Source organism: Alternaria incomplexa (genome assembly GCF_024043165.1).
Source record: "Alternaria incomplexa strain BMP 0042 chromosome Unknown scaffold_18, whole genome shotgun sequence".
NCBI lineage: Eukaryota > Fungi > Ascomycota > Dothideomycetes > Pleosporales > Pleosporaceae > Alternaria > Alternaria incomplexa.
The window spans coordinates 503885-518949 of record NW_026249867.1 but is presented as its reverse complement, the minus strand read 5'-3'; the positions used below and the strand labels follow the sequence as shown (position 1 = coordinate 518949).

General features: G+C 53.7%; 6 protein-coding genes across 6 annotated transcripts; 4 read left to right on the top strand and 2 right to left on the bottom strand.

The window, feature by feature from the left end:
* Window positions 1-199: 199 nt before the first annotated feature.
* J4E90_010032 (uncharacterized protein) lies at window positions 200-2572 on the bottom strand (the record flags this gene model as incomplete). The annotated part of the gene is made up of 1 exon (XM_051439548.1): window positions 200-2572. One exon carries the CDS (start codon window positions 2570-2572, stop codon window positions 200-202), a length of 2373 nt encoding a protein of 790 aa, XP_051286765.1.
* A 1021-nt stretch (window positions 2573-3593) lies between these two features.
* On the top strand, window positions 3594-4955 carry J4E90_010031 (uncharacterized protein; the record flags this gene model as incomplete). The annotated part of the gene is made up of 1 exon (XM_051439547.1): window positions 3594-4955. The coding sequence occupies one exon, from the start codon at window positions 3594-3596 to the stop codon at window positions 4953-4955; it is 1362 nt and encodes a 453-aa protein (XP_051286764.1).
* A 929-nt stretch (window positions 4956-5884) lies between these two features.
* Window positions 5885-7676, top strand: J4E90_010030 (uncharacterized protein; the record flags this gene model as incomplete). Its single annotated transcript, XM_051439546.1, has 2 exons — window positions 5885-5937; window positions 5996-7676. The coding sequence occupies 2 exons, from the start codon at window positions 5885-5887 to the stop codon at window positions 7674-7676; spliced, it is 1734 nt and encodes a 577-aa protein (XP_051286763.1).
* Window positions 7677-8103: 427 nt separating this feature from the next.
* J4E90_010029 (uncharacterized protein) lies at window positions 8104-9128 on the top strand (the record flags this gene model as incomplete). The annotated part of the gene is made up of 4 exons (XM_051439545.1): window positions 8104-8535; window positions 8584-8617; window positions 8664-8951; window positions 9004-9128. 4 exons carry the CDS (start codon window positions 8104-8106, stop codon window positions 9126-9128), a joined length of 879 nt encoding a protein of 292 aa, XP_051286762.1.
* A 305-nt stretch (window positions 9129-9433) lies between these two features.
* Window positions 9434-10537, top strand: J4E90_010028 (uncharacterized protein; the record flags this gene model as incomplete). The annotated part of the gene is made up of 2 exons (XM_051439544.1): window positions 9434-9532; window positions 9584-10537. The coding sequence occupies 2 exons, from the start codon at window positions 9434-9436 to the stop codon at window positions 10535-10537; spliced, it is 1053 nt and encodes a 350-aa protein (XP_051286761.1).
* A 432-nt stretch (window positions 10538-10969) lies between these two features.
* J4E90_010027 (uncharacterized protein) lies at window positions 10970-14587 on the bottom strand (the record flags this gene model as incomplete). The annotated part of the gene is made up of 1 exon (XM_051439543.1): window positions 10970-14587. One exon carries the CDS (start codon window positions 14585-14587, stop codon window positions 10970-10972), a length of 3618 nt encoding a protein of 1205 aa, XP_051286760.1.
* Window positions 14588-15065: the final 478 nt, after the last annotated feature.

Sequence of the window (15065 nt, the reverse complement as noted above, 5' to 3'; positions counted from 1 at the left end):
TGCGTGCACTGCATCCGATACTAGGCAGTGTCGTATGCAGTGCACGCATCCGCCTTGCCGTGCTCTAGGCCTATGCAAGTTTGTTGACATTGTTACTGGGTATATCTCTAATCTAGTCTATACACTCCAACCACCATCCATCATACTTCTATACACCCATCTACAAACACCTCATCAAAACACTCCAAACTCTCCCATCTCACACCCCAGCCTCCGTCCTCTGCGGCGCCCACCCCTTAAGCCAACTCCTCGCCTTGTCCAAATCCCCACCTTCAGCCTCCATAGCAGCAACACACCACTCCAACCCATAACCACCCTTCCCCTCAATCCCCTTCTCAGCAGCCACCATCTCAGCCAACGTCCTGCACTTCTGCGTCCTCTCGTCCACGCAAAAGTGCAACGGGGTCTCATACCCCCTCCCATCCATTCCCTGTAGGAAAGGCTTAACAAGCGGAATAGCATCTTTAGTCGGAATGGATTTATCTTCCTGGCCTAGGTTCTTGCGACCGGTACGGCAGTACTCGTTCTTACACCACGCTTTCCCGCAGCCGGTCAGGAGCTGGGAGAGGTACCGCCGCTCGATGCGGCGACGCAGTGCTTTGCCTTCTGGGTCGTGGAGCGAGACGTAGAGAGGCCCGAAACAGACGCTGCAGAGCCCGATTTCGTTACCGGGGCCTTGACCTTTGCGCGTCCCGGCTCGGGTGTCACCGGCTTTGTTTGCGCCGTCTTGGGTGCGACCGCAGTTTACGTTGCGGCATAAGCGGGGTGGGGGGCGGGATAGGCGCTCGAGATCGTGATGCCGGAGGTGCGTGTCCATGTCGCGGAAGCGGACGATTTTGTTGCAGAGGTGGCATTCGGTTGTTCGGCCGCCGTCTGCTAGCTCGTGGGGTGTGAGGCCTGAGAGGAGGAGTTCGGGGGATTGGTCGTTGGGGTCGCCTTCTTGCGGGACTTGGAGGTGGCAGAAGCGGCAGAGGATTAGTTTGCCCGGGCACACCGTTGTTTTGTGATGTGAGAGCATGGGCATCGATGGGAATTCCAAATCGCATGTTGAGCACATCTGCGGTGTGTGGTAGAGAGCGTCGTGCTTCTGGTGGCTCAATGTGGTGTTTCCGCTGAAAGTATCGTGTGGACAATGCCAATGGTTCTGGAAAGCCGGCGAGCGCTTCTGGAAGACTTGACCACAGCCTTGGGGGCAAAGGATGTTGTTTCTTAGACAGAAGTTCTCGTGCAAGAATAGTGAGCCTTTAGGAACTACTTGTTGGCAGTTTTTGCAGATCACTTCGTCCGGTCCCACCGCTTTGGCATTCTCAAGGGCCTCGTCCAGCCCATCCATCCCTTCTGTCTTGGGGTCGAAAATCGACACCTTCAGACGGAAGGGTTTGGGCGTGCTTGAGGGTGACTCAGATGGGTATGCATGAACTGAGATCCATACAGCTTCCGCATCGTCAAGCTCGATGTTTGTAGGCTGAAGTCGTATGCGTTTCGGATATTGACTTCTTATATTCGCAAAAACATGCTCCTCTTCTCGTGGGCGAACTCTTTGTCGTGAAGAGTACGGACTGACATACAGGTCGATCTCATCCCCGTCTTCTACTTCGTCTAGAAGGATTTCCAGCCCCTGAGATCTGTCCCAGGATGTCAGTTCGTAGTCGACGTACTCGCCGTCAAGCACTTGTCCAGGTTGCGCGTTGAATATGTCGACCGCACCGCCGGTGGAACTGCCTTGTGATGTTCCAGGGGCGCGGTGCATCTTGGCAGCTATCCTCTTCATCGTCTCGCGTGCCTGCTCTTCATTCAACGCTTCGATATCCACCTCCAGATCCGTATCTACTACGCAAATGCCATCTCCTTCGGGCTTGAAGCCGTCTACAAGGAAGCGAAACTCCTCGCGCTTGCCATCAACTCCTCGACCACCATTTATAGCCAGGACCTCTCCGTTCGTCAAGGTTGTAAAGTTGGACCGTAGATGTTCCTCCAGTAGCGACTTCCAATCCTCCGGGTCATAGCCAGCTTCGAGAGGCCGTAGCTTTACGAAGGTGCCCTTTGGTAATTGCTTGGCATGTACTGTGATCTTTGTAGATGCAGCACCTTCTGTCCCCAGAGGAATTGCTCCATTCGACATAGCCACGTCATCTTCATCCTGACCATTTGGGCTGGCATTCCTAGAAGGCTCCGCAGATTGTTCCTTGATTCCCAATGCCTCTTTCAGAAAACTGCTCAGTACAACTTCGCCCTCCTCTGCGGAGAACTCGCGTATGCCTGCATGTACAACTCTGCCATTATCCGGGTTGACCAAGCGGAACGTAAGCGGGTGGGGCAGCTGCTGGAAGCGGTCCTGCGTTTGTGCTCGTGCGTGGCGCTCGGCGTTGAAGGTGTATGGGTTAAAAGGATCGAAAGCGGTGATGTGCGGTCGATTCGCGTCGACGTGAACGACAGGTGCTGCGGCAAGGAGCTGCTCTAACGCTGATGGGGGAAGGAGTAGTTTGTCGCCGGGTAGCGTGCTTCGCGTCGCATGTGCGAGTTCGTATTGCGCGGACCACTTCAGCTCTGCTGGCTCTGCTTCCGGGTCCATGGTTGTTTTGCGTCAGATACAGAAAGGTGAAGGTAATGACTGTGGTGGGAACACATGTATGATGGTACGTCGTAGTTCAGAGGCGTGGAATGGCTGACATATGCGCCTCGCGACTCGAAGCTTCGGTGAATGCCTGGCGTCATCGCGCTGCTCTCGCCTCGGCCCGCTTGGCTTATCGATAACCCTCGCGTGGTAACGCGTGAAGATGCCGCCACCGTTGAAAGTATACAGCAGAAGTCTAGTTTCACCAATCGTAGTCGTCATGTATATTCTATATTTGGTCTACCATCTTTCACAGTGCAAGCGATGGTTTCCCGATACAACTGCGAGACGGTGACTAAGCTTCTTAGACACACCGATAGAGCCACGAGCATACCTGAGTATCTCGCAACATACAGCCCATATATGTGTAGACGTGTTTGAACAATTCATCATAACTGATCAACACAAGTACGCGTCTCAACAAAGATGCGAGAATCTCTCCGGGCACCTAAACCATATCTGTGTCGTCCATGCCAATGCTCCGGTGAGTTTCGATATGTCGATTCATGTTCTAACCGGCCAACGTGGGGCGAACATCCCCCGGCGGCTTTGCGCGTCGCGTCGCCTACCTGACATCTCGCAGCGACTGTTTTAGCCTGTTTCCACTCGACCACCAAGACTTGCAGCGCGGGCTTGGCTGCAAGACGTGTTCCAATCTATGCTTCATCGCGGCCTGATCGTGCAGGTCCTATGCAGGAAGCTTTGCGTGTCCTGCTACCACGCCTCTTGGCAGGGTCTTGCGCTTGCGATCGCCGCAGGGAACGAAGCATCGGCGGTATCCCACGCACCCACAACCCCATCTCCTGCAGCGTCTCAACCTCGATTAGTCTTTCCTTTTGCTCATCCAACACACACCTGCAGTGTCAGATCAGTGGCACGTGCTACTCCGCCCTGCCCTCGCGCTGTGTAATAAAGATTCGGTGAGTACCCATCTAACCTCTGGCCAAACTTCTCTGGTTGCATTCCCCGAGCCCTCACCATGGGCCCTTCTACCTTCAGTGACGACCTTCCTACATCCCTGGCGGACCTGCTTTCCAACACCTTGATCCTGCGCCAAACTGCCCCGTACCTGCCAATATCTGCTCTCCGTAACCTGTCGCGAACTTGCAAATCCCTACACCATGTTGTCTTCCAGTCGCCAGAGGCCTTTCGCTACTTGGATCTCTCTCCGGTGAAGTCTGCTATTGTACCCTTCGATGGACCTCTTGATATCGGCGGTACCAGTTTCCGTGCTGAGCGCATGGACGAAGCCCTCACCGAAGACGACTTCTACAGCGGCCCTCTACGTCATATCTTCAACAGACTTGAGAAGCTGCACGTCTTGCGCAATGTCCACACACTCGTACTAGACGGGCTCAGCGTAACAGCCGAACTGGTCAAGGAACTGCTTACTGAGGAACGCTTCAACGTCCGCATACTCTCGATTCGCGAAGCCAAACATTTGAACGAGAGGAAGCTTCAGCAATACCTGCGATATGCGGTCCGACCGTCCAGGCCTGCGGGCACCCCTCGAGTCAAAGGCATCTACATCTTTGGCACCCGCGATCGAACACCGCGCCCTGCGTCGCCCGTCACGAAGAAGCCTTCCCCACATATTCCCAAGGGCGTGACGACTTCACAAGGGGCGCAGATAGGGGCGCAATGGAACGAGAAGTCGCAGCAGGCCTTGGAAGCTGTACTGGCGCGGACCGAGGACAAGTGGTACCAGTCTTCTGGCAAGATCATACCTAAGCGGCCGTCGCCGGAATGGGCAGAGATTCTCCAGGCGTGCGAAGGCATCATCGCTTTCGACGCCGTTCTGTGCAGAGGACCACGCCATGACCCAAGCAAGGCGTACGTCAGAGACGCGACTGCAGATGGCGCACCCCATCCATCCTCGTTCCTGCGGCCTACAGTAGCCACTGTAGCGCTAGGTCCGTCTGGCTGCGAGACATGCCACTCCTCTCCAGAAGGCCCGGCAGTGTTTGGCGACTCCAGTCCGTCGCATCATCCGCTACTCAGTCCGGTACCACTTCATGGGTCCTCCGTACGCGCCGCGCAGATACCACACACTCTCGACGGATCCGCCCCTCCACCTCTCATAGTGCGATGCGAGGACTGCCTGAAAGGACGCTGGTGCGAGAGATGTCACAAATGGTGGGATGAGAACTGCTACACTGGATCGGTTACCGCCCAGCGTACGGAGCTACAGCAGACGGAGCTCACCGAGAGCTTCAAACCCGACGGGACCAGTCAACTGCTCCCCAAGCAAACCATCAAGGTACATATGGGCCTCTGCGTGGAACACTGCCTCCGTGAGGAAATGATGGCCGGAGCCGGTAGCGACGGGATGTGGGGATGAAGGACCTACCTTGGCGCGCGAGCAGCGATGCTACCTTGAGGCCGTTACGATGTAGTTGGATTCCGGAACCCGGAGCCTGGCTATATTGGATAATTGCACCTGGAGACTGGCACTTGCGCGCCAAGGTATGTGCTCACTCTTTGGTCAAGAAGTATGCTGACGTGAAGAAACACAGGTTATCGGCGTAAGACGTGACTGTTTTGGCTGTGGCCATACCTGCATAAGCTGTAAGGAGCTTTTCATCCGCACCTGCAGGAAATGCAACAACGAGTATTGCCGTGAGGATAACGACGCGTCTTCTGACACTCTGGTTAGTATGGTGCGATGAGGCGTGTAAACATCAACTAACTCGTCTACAGTGCGACTGGTGCAACTATACTTCACGAAGGACCAGGGAAATGTATTGAACTTGGCTTTCGTCGCTTGAGTAGAGCTTGGATACCTCCTCGGCCAACAGCAAACGTATCGCTTGCGACCACAGCTATGGCTGGATTTATGATTTATGATTTATGATTTATGACATCCCTCCCCTCTTAGCATTAGGACTAGATACCCCCCTCAAATCTATGGACACGGTTCCCGAACCTACTTCTCCGAAATATGCAAATGACATTTTGCATGCGCGATTGTCTAGCATCGAATCTGCGGTGCGGCTTCGCTGTGTGATCATTCGTTCCTTCTTTCACCTATGCATCATGCAGGATATGGGCGTGGTCTATCTAGCCCGTTTCGGCAGACACGCTCCTGCCTATTTGTGTTGTCGCCTATCCGTGGCACGTCAACGCGTCCGTACTTGTCGTCCTCGACCCCCTCACCTTCACCTGCGTTTGTTGTTTGGTCGTTACTTTATCCAGCAAGGCTATCCGTCTCCAGTGTTTCGCATAACGGGAGTCGCTTTATCACTATCACTATCAATCCGCGGATAAGTCATGGAGCCTACCGCAGCAAAGCCAACGTATAATCGTCCCGCAGCAGAGGACAGGTATGGTCACTCTGCCGACACCAATAATATGATAGGAATTGTACTGATGCTGCAACAGATTATGGGCTTGTCTACCTAAAATCTGGAAGTTGATGGAAATCACCGGATGTCCTTCTGTCTCCCTCGGCGTCATTCACGAGGGCGAGAACATAATGCAGTATAGTCGAGGAGTCGCCGATACATCAACAGGTCGCCCGGTCAATGATGACACTGTCTACATGATCGGATCACTCACCAAGGCTTTCATCGCCGCATCCTGTGGTATACTCGTCGACGAGGGCAAACTGAGCTGGACCGAACCGCTATCCACATACATACCCTTTACCCAAAACAAGGATCCTGTCATAGGCGAGCGTATGAGTTTGTCAGACGCTCTGTCTCATTCCAGCGGATTTCCTCAGCTCGATATCGCGTGGTACGGATCCTTCGGCGAGACACTGATGTTTCCACAACATTTACTGCAGATTACTGCCAACATGCCAGTTCACGACGATGCCTTTCGAAAGAAATTTCATTACTCCAACTGGCCATACGCCCTAGCGGGTAAAGTGATTGAAGCTGTAGGCGGTAAAGATTCCGCGGGCGGCGGCTGGGGGCGGTTCGTAAAAAGGAGGATCTTCAATCCGCTATGGATGACTCGATCGACTTGTTCGCGAAACGACATTCAGGGCGGTAATTTGGCTGAGCCGCATATAGTCCTGGGCGATGGACATTGCAACGTTGCGGGTCCAGAGCGTTTACCTGCGCCTCAAGTTTCAGACAGGACTATTTGCGGAGCGGCAATGGCGATGTGGTCGAACATCCCGGATATGCTCATCTGGTCGCGAGCAGTGATGGAACGCTTGGATGAAGAGAAAGCGGGGAACAAGAACAATTCAACCAGCTTGATGAACCCGCTCAGGCATATCAGTCAAATCACGTCCCAGAAATTCCCCGTCACAGATGACACCGTCAACGAGAACACTTATGGATTTGGATGGGCAAGACACATGATCCCTTCGACACAACTCGGGTGGCTCTCCACCAACGGGCCGCAGAAAGACGATATCATCGGTCGAGAATCGCGGCCGCGACTAACGCTATACCACGGAGGCCAAGTGACTGGCTACCTGAACTCGATCTACCTCTTCCCAGAGACCAAATCAGCTGTAGTGGTCCTAACGAACGCGCAGAGCGCTGGAGACTGCTCTGATCTCGTGGCTCAGATGCTCGTTCAATCACTCTTCGACATGAAACCGGAAGTGGATTTCGAAATGAGGGCGAAGAAGGCATCCATCAGTAGTCTGAGCCTTCATATGAAGATGCGAGCGGACTGGCATCGGAACCGCAGACCAATGACGCCCCAGCCTGAGCTCGGAGGCTTCAGGGGCAGTTACTGTAACGATGATATAAAGGGACTCATTCAAGTGCGCACGAACAGTGAGACCCTTCGGTTGGAGATGAGGCGGAATGGTAGTGATACGCAGCGGCATCACCTTCTACACTATCACGACGACACGTTTAGCTTTTGCCCGGAAGACATGAAACAGATCCAACGGAGATGCTTGGTAGATTACTCGAGCTACGAACAATTTCTTCTGGTATTCATACGCGATGAAGAGGGTACGGTTATTGGTTTGGACTGGGTGATGCAGGAGGGATTCAAGCCGTTGCGTTATATTCGCCAGAGAACCGCCGCAGTTAGCGGACCCCCTGTATTACGTCAATCCCCTGTTGAGGATGAGAAACGCAACGAGTAAATATTCATAAGCTTCGTAGAACTGTAGCTTGGACATGGCCGTTGAATAGTCATAGCGTTAACTTTGCTTGAGATCCTCGTGTCGCTGCCAAGCCCCATCGGCCTGTGGACGGGTGGCCAGGGCCGATGCACACGATGACATGTGGCTGCCACATTGAGCCTCAACATTGCAAACAAACAATTGTCTTCTTCCCACTTCAGCGCGCGAGTCCTCGCTTTCCAAACCCAACACCCCCGTTTCACGCAATCTGTCCTTTCCGCGCAAAACTCCCCGGTGACGTCGTCTCTCGCTCTACGTACCACATCTCCCCAGGACACGTCCGCTCCACCTCCGCCAGGCACCAGCTGCACGACCTACCCAACGCCAGATCGCTACATTCCCAAACCTCCTCTTCGTTGCTCTCCTCCACACACTCGCACATCAGACAATGGCGCAATACGGCTACGGACAAAACCCGCAATACGGCGCTGGGAATGCGCAAAACCTCCAATTCTACCCATCGTCATTTTCGAACCAGCCAGTATCTGGCCATTCCACACCATTTCAGGCAAACTATGGCGCACCGGCGAGTCAAGCGTATCCCGCACAGTATGGCGCGGGGTTCGCTGCACCAGGTGTGAGCGGGCAGATGGGTATGGGCGTGTCGGGGCTGCGGACGGGGTGGCTGGCGGCTTTTGGCACGGAAGGATACGATGGAGAGCCGCCGCTACTGGAAGAGTTGGGAGTGAACTTCAGGCATATACAGATGAAGACGTTGGCTGTGCTGAATCCGTTCGGTCGGATCGATCAACATATCATGGACGACAGCGATGTGGCAGGGCCGATACTGTTCTTCTTGATCTTTGGGACGTCGTTACTGGTATGAGACACGATATCAAGAAAAGAGATGAGAGCTAACGTGGGGTAGTTGTCTGGAAAGCTTCATTTCGGTTACATCTACGGTAAGCCAAATAATTGCTTGAAGCAAGACAGGAACTAACAAGGCAGGCCTGGCGTTCGTTGGCACGATCCTCCTCCACCAGATCCTCTCCCTCATGTCCCCGCCTGTCGTCGAAGCGACTCCAGGAGACCACGGTCACCCGCATGGCTCACATCTCGGCTCCTCGTTAACGTTCCCGCGATCGGCATCGGTGCTCGGATACTGTCTGCTCCCTCTCGTTCTGGTATCGATGTTTGGAATTATTGTGCCGCTTGACGGGCTATTTGGATATCTTCTGACGAGCTTGGCCATCACATGGTGTTCCTACAGCTCTAGTTCCATGTTTACCGTCGTTGGTAAGTCGAGCCTTCCGATGGGGCTTTTGATGGGAACTAACACGTCTCGTAGGACGCATGACTTCTATGCGCGGACTGGTAGCGTACCCCATGGTTCTGTTCTATGGCAGTTTTGGCATCATGGCTATCTTCAGCTCGCGGGGCACTGGTCAGTTGGCGAAGGCGGCAGGATCATAGGAATATGATCAAGCAGAATGCAAGGCGTCTTGACCAAGACATGTAGAACATTTGCGCATACGCGTACGATATCCAGAACATAACCACAAATAAATCCAAACATAGCTTCCAAATCGACTTTCACTACATTGAGGTGTCGAGCCAATCGGAGTACGCCTAACGCGCTTAGAGCGATGACGACGAGGACCCTGCACGAAATTGTTCTTCCCGATAATCTCCGCCACCCGTCACATCTTCTTCAGCCCTATATACCCTTGCTTGCCTCTTCTTCTCGCCGTACCACTCTTTCCACACGGACACTCACCATGGGCTGGTTTTGGGCAGACACCGCACCCGCCGCACCTGCTGCACGTGTTGCGCCGCACGCCATGCCTCGAGGCAGCATGAGCAGCATGGAACCTCCAGTACACCCTTCCACTCCCCATACACACTCATCACTACTAACAACCACCCAGCCAGAATGCCCCATGCACAAGAAAGCCGTCCCGCCCGTCGTCGCCGAAAACAAGACACCCGCTGGCGCCTGTCCCTACGTTCCCCCCGAAAACGGCTCCTCCCCACCCCCAAAGCAAGGCCTCCTCTCGCGCCTCAACCCCCTCAACAACATGTTCTCTGAACTCTCCAACGAACGCGCCTCCACCCAATCCGTCAACCTCCCCCTCGACCGCGAGACCTCCACGATCCCCAAAGGCGACGGCACGCTCTGGGAGTACCCCTCCCCCCAGCAAATGTACAACGCCATGCTGCGCAAAGGCTACACAGACACCGACATCACAGCCGTGGAAAGCATGGTCGGCGTGCACAATTTCCTCAACGAGGGCGCGTGGGCGGAGATCATGGGCTGGGAACGCCGCTTCAGTCGTGGTTTGAAAGAAGGGTATGAGATATGCAAGCAAGGCGAGGAAGTCGCGAATTTCAAACTGGGCACGCATGAGGATCCGTTTGATACAACGACGTGGGATCACAGGGATGTTCAGCCCCCGAAGCTACTCAGGTTTACGGGTCGTCCCACGGAACCAACGCCCAAAGCTACGATTATGCAGTGGCTGGGCTACGTTATGCCGGAGAAATTCGGTACGGCGCCGCCGTTTGATCGCCATGATTGGTTTGTGGAAAGATGTAATGAGAAGGGGTGTAAAGAGATTCGTTATGTTATTGATTACTATGAGGGTGCGCCGGAGGCGTCAGAAGCGTCGGGCGAGGGTGAGGCAGACGAACAACCGGTTTTCTTCTTGGATGTTAGGCCGGCGGTTGATGGGCCGGTTAGTGCGGCTGAGAGGCTGATTCGCACGGGTACGGATGTTTGGTGGAGGGCTAGTGGGGGTGTGGCAAGAGAGTTGAAGAAGTTGGAGGCGGAGAAGGCGAGGAGGGAGGAGGAGTGGGCTAGTAAGAGTAGGCGGTACAATTAAGATGGGGATATGGTCAGGATGGGTGTGTGTTGCATTGCGCGGCGTTTATAGGTTGGGAAGTTTTCCTTCTGTATGATTGGGCTTGCATGAGATATGGGTCTAAGGACGTGTTCATGAATTGGACAAGGAAGCTCCTGTCTGGGGATTGCTCTGTTACGCTGGTATGGTTCTCTACTCTAGCTTTTCTTTCTTGTTGTAGTTTCTTCTCGGGGCGGTTACGAATATGACTGATGCTTAATCTAAATGCCATCTTTATTCCTCTCTGCTGACAGCCTTGTTATAATGCGGAGAACGTCATAACCTACCCTTCTGACCTAAGCCTTATTCACTTCAACACAATACATCAGTAGAAACTTCATGACCAAAAGTATCTGGAATATCTCTAACACTCGCTCATTTAACACAAAACCACACTCGCTACTCACCCATCCTTCACTTCCTATGCACCCCAATAAACGTCCTCTCGCCCCTATACATATGAATACTCCTCGAAAAGTGATCCTCCTCCTCCTCTTCCTCTTTAATCCAAACCCCATCCACCAGTTTCGCCCTAACCATCTCCTCCCCCTTCCCATCCACCATCTCCCCACCTTCTCCCTCCCCAGGCAAAACCCCGCCATCCCTTGTCCTCCCCTCCGCCATCCTCACCCCCACAGCCTCGACCACCGTGTCGAAACCGGCTTCCACATCCTCCTCGCCCCACGGCAACGCATCGATGTCGATTTTATGTTCGCGGCCGAGCAAACACATTATGATGACCATGGCGCCTGCTTTGGACATGACTTGGTTATGCTGTTTACACGCGTCGTCGTTGCAGCATTCGTTGCAGCCTTCGAGGCAGTGGCAGGATGTGAGGCGCTGACACGCTTGCTCAAGTAGCGTATCGATAAACTCGAAGGCTTTGGTACTAATCCCTGAGCCGCTAGCACCACCTTTTGCGTCGTAGAAGGTAAGTCGCGCCGGTCTTTTCCTTGTGGATTCCTTCGCCAGGAACTCTTTCTCGGGGACTTTGCATTCCGTGCGGACGTCGCCGGGCATGCTAATCACAAAGTTGGGCATGAGAGACAGGACGGCGTGTTCAGCAGCATGAATCCCCGCTGCGATGTTCAATCTCCTTGATCTCAAGATATCGAGAGCGGATTTCGGCACATCGAGCCACATGCCCTTGCTAAACAGTATAATAGGCGGATTATCAACCTGCACAGCATCCAAAATCCGCCTTCTCTTATCAATCTTAAAGAAACCATACACGACTTGCTGGATCTTGATAGGCCCGTAGAAAGCTTTCGACCTGGAACCGGGGATACGCCGGATAGCTTCTGTTTCCACGGGATCAATGTCCGTGTAGTCGCGTTGTTGGGTTGTCCAGTCTACTTTTACGTATTCGACTTTTGCGAGCATGCGTTCTTGGCTGAATTCTTTGACGAGGTACGTGTTTCCTTGATGGAGGAAGATGCCGCCGTCGTAGAGGGTGAAGAAGGCGCGCGAGGCTTCGAGTTCTTCGAGCACGGTGTTTTTGCCGTGCGTTACGTCGATGATGGCGAAGTGGTCTTCTTCTGTGTCGCGGATTGCGACTGTGCGTGAGGGTTGCGGGAGGAAGCGCGTGTTGACGTGGTAGAAACCTTCTTTGTCGCAGCGCATGCGCTCGCGGGCGATCTTGGGGAGGAGGGGGCCGAAGTAGGATGTGTCTACTTCGACGTTGATGGGCATTTCGTGGGCGGCGCATTGGACGTGGCCTTCCAGGACGAGCATGTTTTCTAGATCGACTTGAAGTGCGCAGTTGGGTTTCGTGAAGATCTCGTCCGGGTTCGACATGTAGTACTGGTCGGTAGGAAAGCAGTCGCCGACTAGAACGGATAGCGAGTCTTTGTTTCTCCGTCCAGCACGACCACTTTGCTGGCGCAGGTTGGCAATGGTATAAGGAAAGCCGACCGTAACGACAGCGTCCAGAGATCCAATATCGACACCAAGTTCCAGCGCACTAGTAGCCACGATACCACAGAGCTTGCCGTCGAACATCTCTCGCTCGATCTCTCGTCTGTCTTGCGGTGTATACCCGCCTCGATACGACATGACCCGAGCAATGACTTCCGGTCTTTCTAAGGTGGTAAGTTCAGTCTTGATAGCAGCAAGCAGCGCTTCACACTGCTTCCGCACGCGACAGAAGGCGATAGCTCTGACGCCCCTCAACATCAATTGACAGAACAATTTTGCCGTCTCCGCCATACAATCACCGCGTCCAGATGTAGGATCACTTGGATCTTTGAACGGCGTGTTCCAACACAGGAACTCTTTGCGTCCAGAAGGCGACCCGTCAAAGTCCGTCAACTTGACCTCGTCAACACCGAAAATAGTCTTCATGTGCTCTTCAGGGTTGGCCACTGTAGCCGAGCAGGAGATGAACTTGACATGCCGATTCCCCAGCGCCGCGCATATCCTGCGTAGACGACGCATGATGAATGCCATGTGTGCTCCAAACAGCCCGTTGTAAACGTGTAGTTCGTCTACTACCACAAATCTTAGGTTCTGAAGATACGTTCGCCAGGCATCTTCTTGCGGTAGTATAGTGATGTGCAGCATGTCCGGGTTAGTGAAGATGATGCGTGCCTCGTCCCGAATGTAATTGCGATCACTCATCGGCGTATCGCCATCGAACGTCTCAACCAGCACCTCTTCAAACCCCGGCATAAACCGCAACAGCTCTTTCATGCTCTTTCTCTGATCCTGGGCCAGTGCTTTCGTCGGAAAGATATACATAGCTCTCGTATGAGGCTCTTGCTCTAATTGATGCAAAACGGGCATCTGATAAATCAAAGATTTACCCGAGCTCGTCGAAGTAGACACGATCACATTATGCCCGTCGTAAAGATTGTTGATAGCCTCCGCCTGGTGAGCGTAAAGCTGCGTGATGTTCCTCGTGTTATACAGCGCGTTGACGAGATTCTGCGACATGGCGAAGTTCAAGTCGCCGAAGACAGCTTCCTGTGGGTCAAAGACGCGGTGGCCATCTGGTACGATCTGCCCAGTATACCACTCCATCGTCTTGATCTCGTTCAGAATATCGGGGATAGGCTTCCGTTCCGCGGGTATGGAAGCTGGTATGAGCGCTCTGTCCGGACCGGGTGTAGAGTGTCGACTCGCTGTCTCCACAGGAACGAAAGCCTTCGAAACCTCCATAATCTTGTCCACCGAATCCACCCCCTCCTCAGCACATTGATTCAGAAACGCATTCACCGCCGACGTAAACTTGACATTCCTCTTCTCAATAAGATTCATCATCTGCTTCTGACTGTACACCGGCATCTTGAGATCCTCATTCCGTAACTTCGTCGTAGCCTTCGTGGGCTCTCCCGTTTTCTTATGTTGTACCTGGCGCTTCAAATCGCCATCGATGAATTCAAACAGCAGCACCTCTTTGTGCTCGCCTTTATCCGGTTCGGGTTCTAGGATCGCAAAGTCGGTTGTCCGTCTGCCGTGTAGATTGTCTTCTGAGCCCATCAGGTTGATCTGTAGCATTGCTTCGTCGACGTAGGCGAAGTTTATGGCTTTGGGTATCAGGGCGGTGATCTGCGCTACGTCTTCGATGACTAGCTCTCGCTGGATGTTGGCTTCAACTGTGCTTCGGAGGTTCTCGAGCGTCGTCGCGAGGTGCTTACGCGTGCAGAGAAATGTGTATACGAGGTTTACGGCGCGGTGGACTTGCGCGAGCTTCGTGAAATGCTCTGGCCATGGTATCGACGTCTCGACTAGGGTGGACGAGTTGTTGCGCGCGAGAACTGGTTTGCTGGTACCGTTCTTCTTCGGCGCTCGCCGCGGTTTCTTTCCTCCATCGTGTGTCTTCGTGGGTACGCTCGTAGTGGTCGTGGCAGGGTGGGGCGCGTTGGGGTCAATCATTGAGCCATCCGGCCCAACAATCCTATGAACCTCCTTCACCCCTTCGCCTTCTGCGGCTGACGCCGCTGCATTCGTTTCCTCATCGTTATCTCGCGCTTTCCGTTTTCGCTTTCTTACAGTCTGGTCCGAGACGGTGGCAGCCTTGAGTCGAGGCATCGTGGGGACGTTGTTCTGGACGCAGCGCCGGTGGTAGGGAGCATTGTTTCACAATCAATGACGCAATGGCGCAACGGCATGAGTGATCGTGCACCTGGGGGAACTTCGCTTCCGCGTCGAATTTATTTGATTAGGGGGTCTTGAATCACGTTCTTAGCTGTGCATCTGACCTTGCAGACAATTGTTGCGCCGGCTTTCACAAAGACGCGATCTCCGCGTCGCGCGTCACCACGCTCTCACGTGCGCGACAATCCCACGCGCCTCAGCTTCTCTCCAGTCCAATCTAGTCCAAACATCACACGACAAACATTTCACAACCACATCAGAATCACTCCTCTCCCCATGTCAAAGCTTTCTGAAAAGAGTCCAAGATGCATTTCCACACCTATCCCCAGGGTATATGGCCAAAGCAGATCAGCATCCCGCCCACATATCCAATCCACCAAACCCACTTCATCCAAGTAGCCACTTGTTTGTG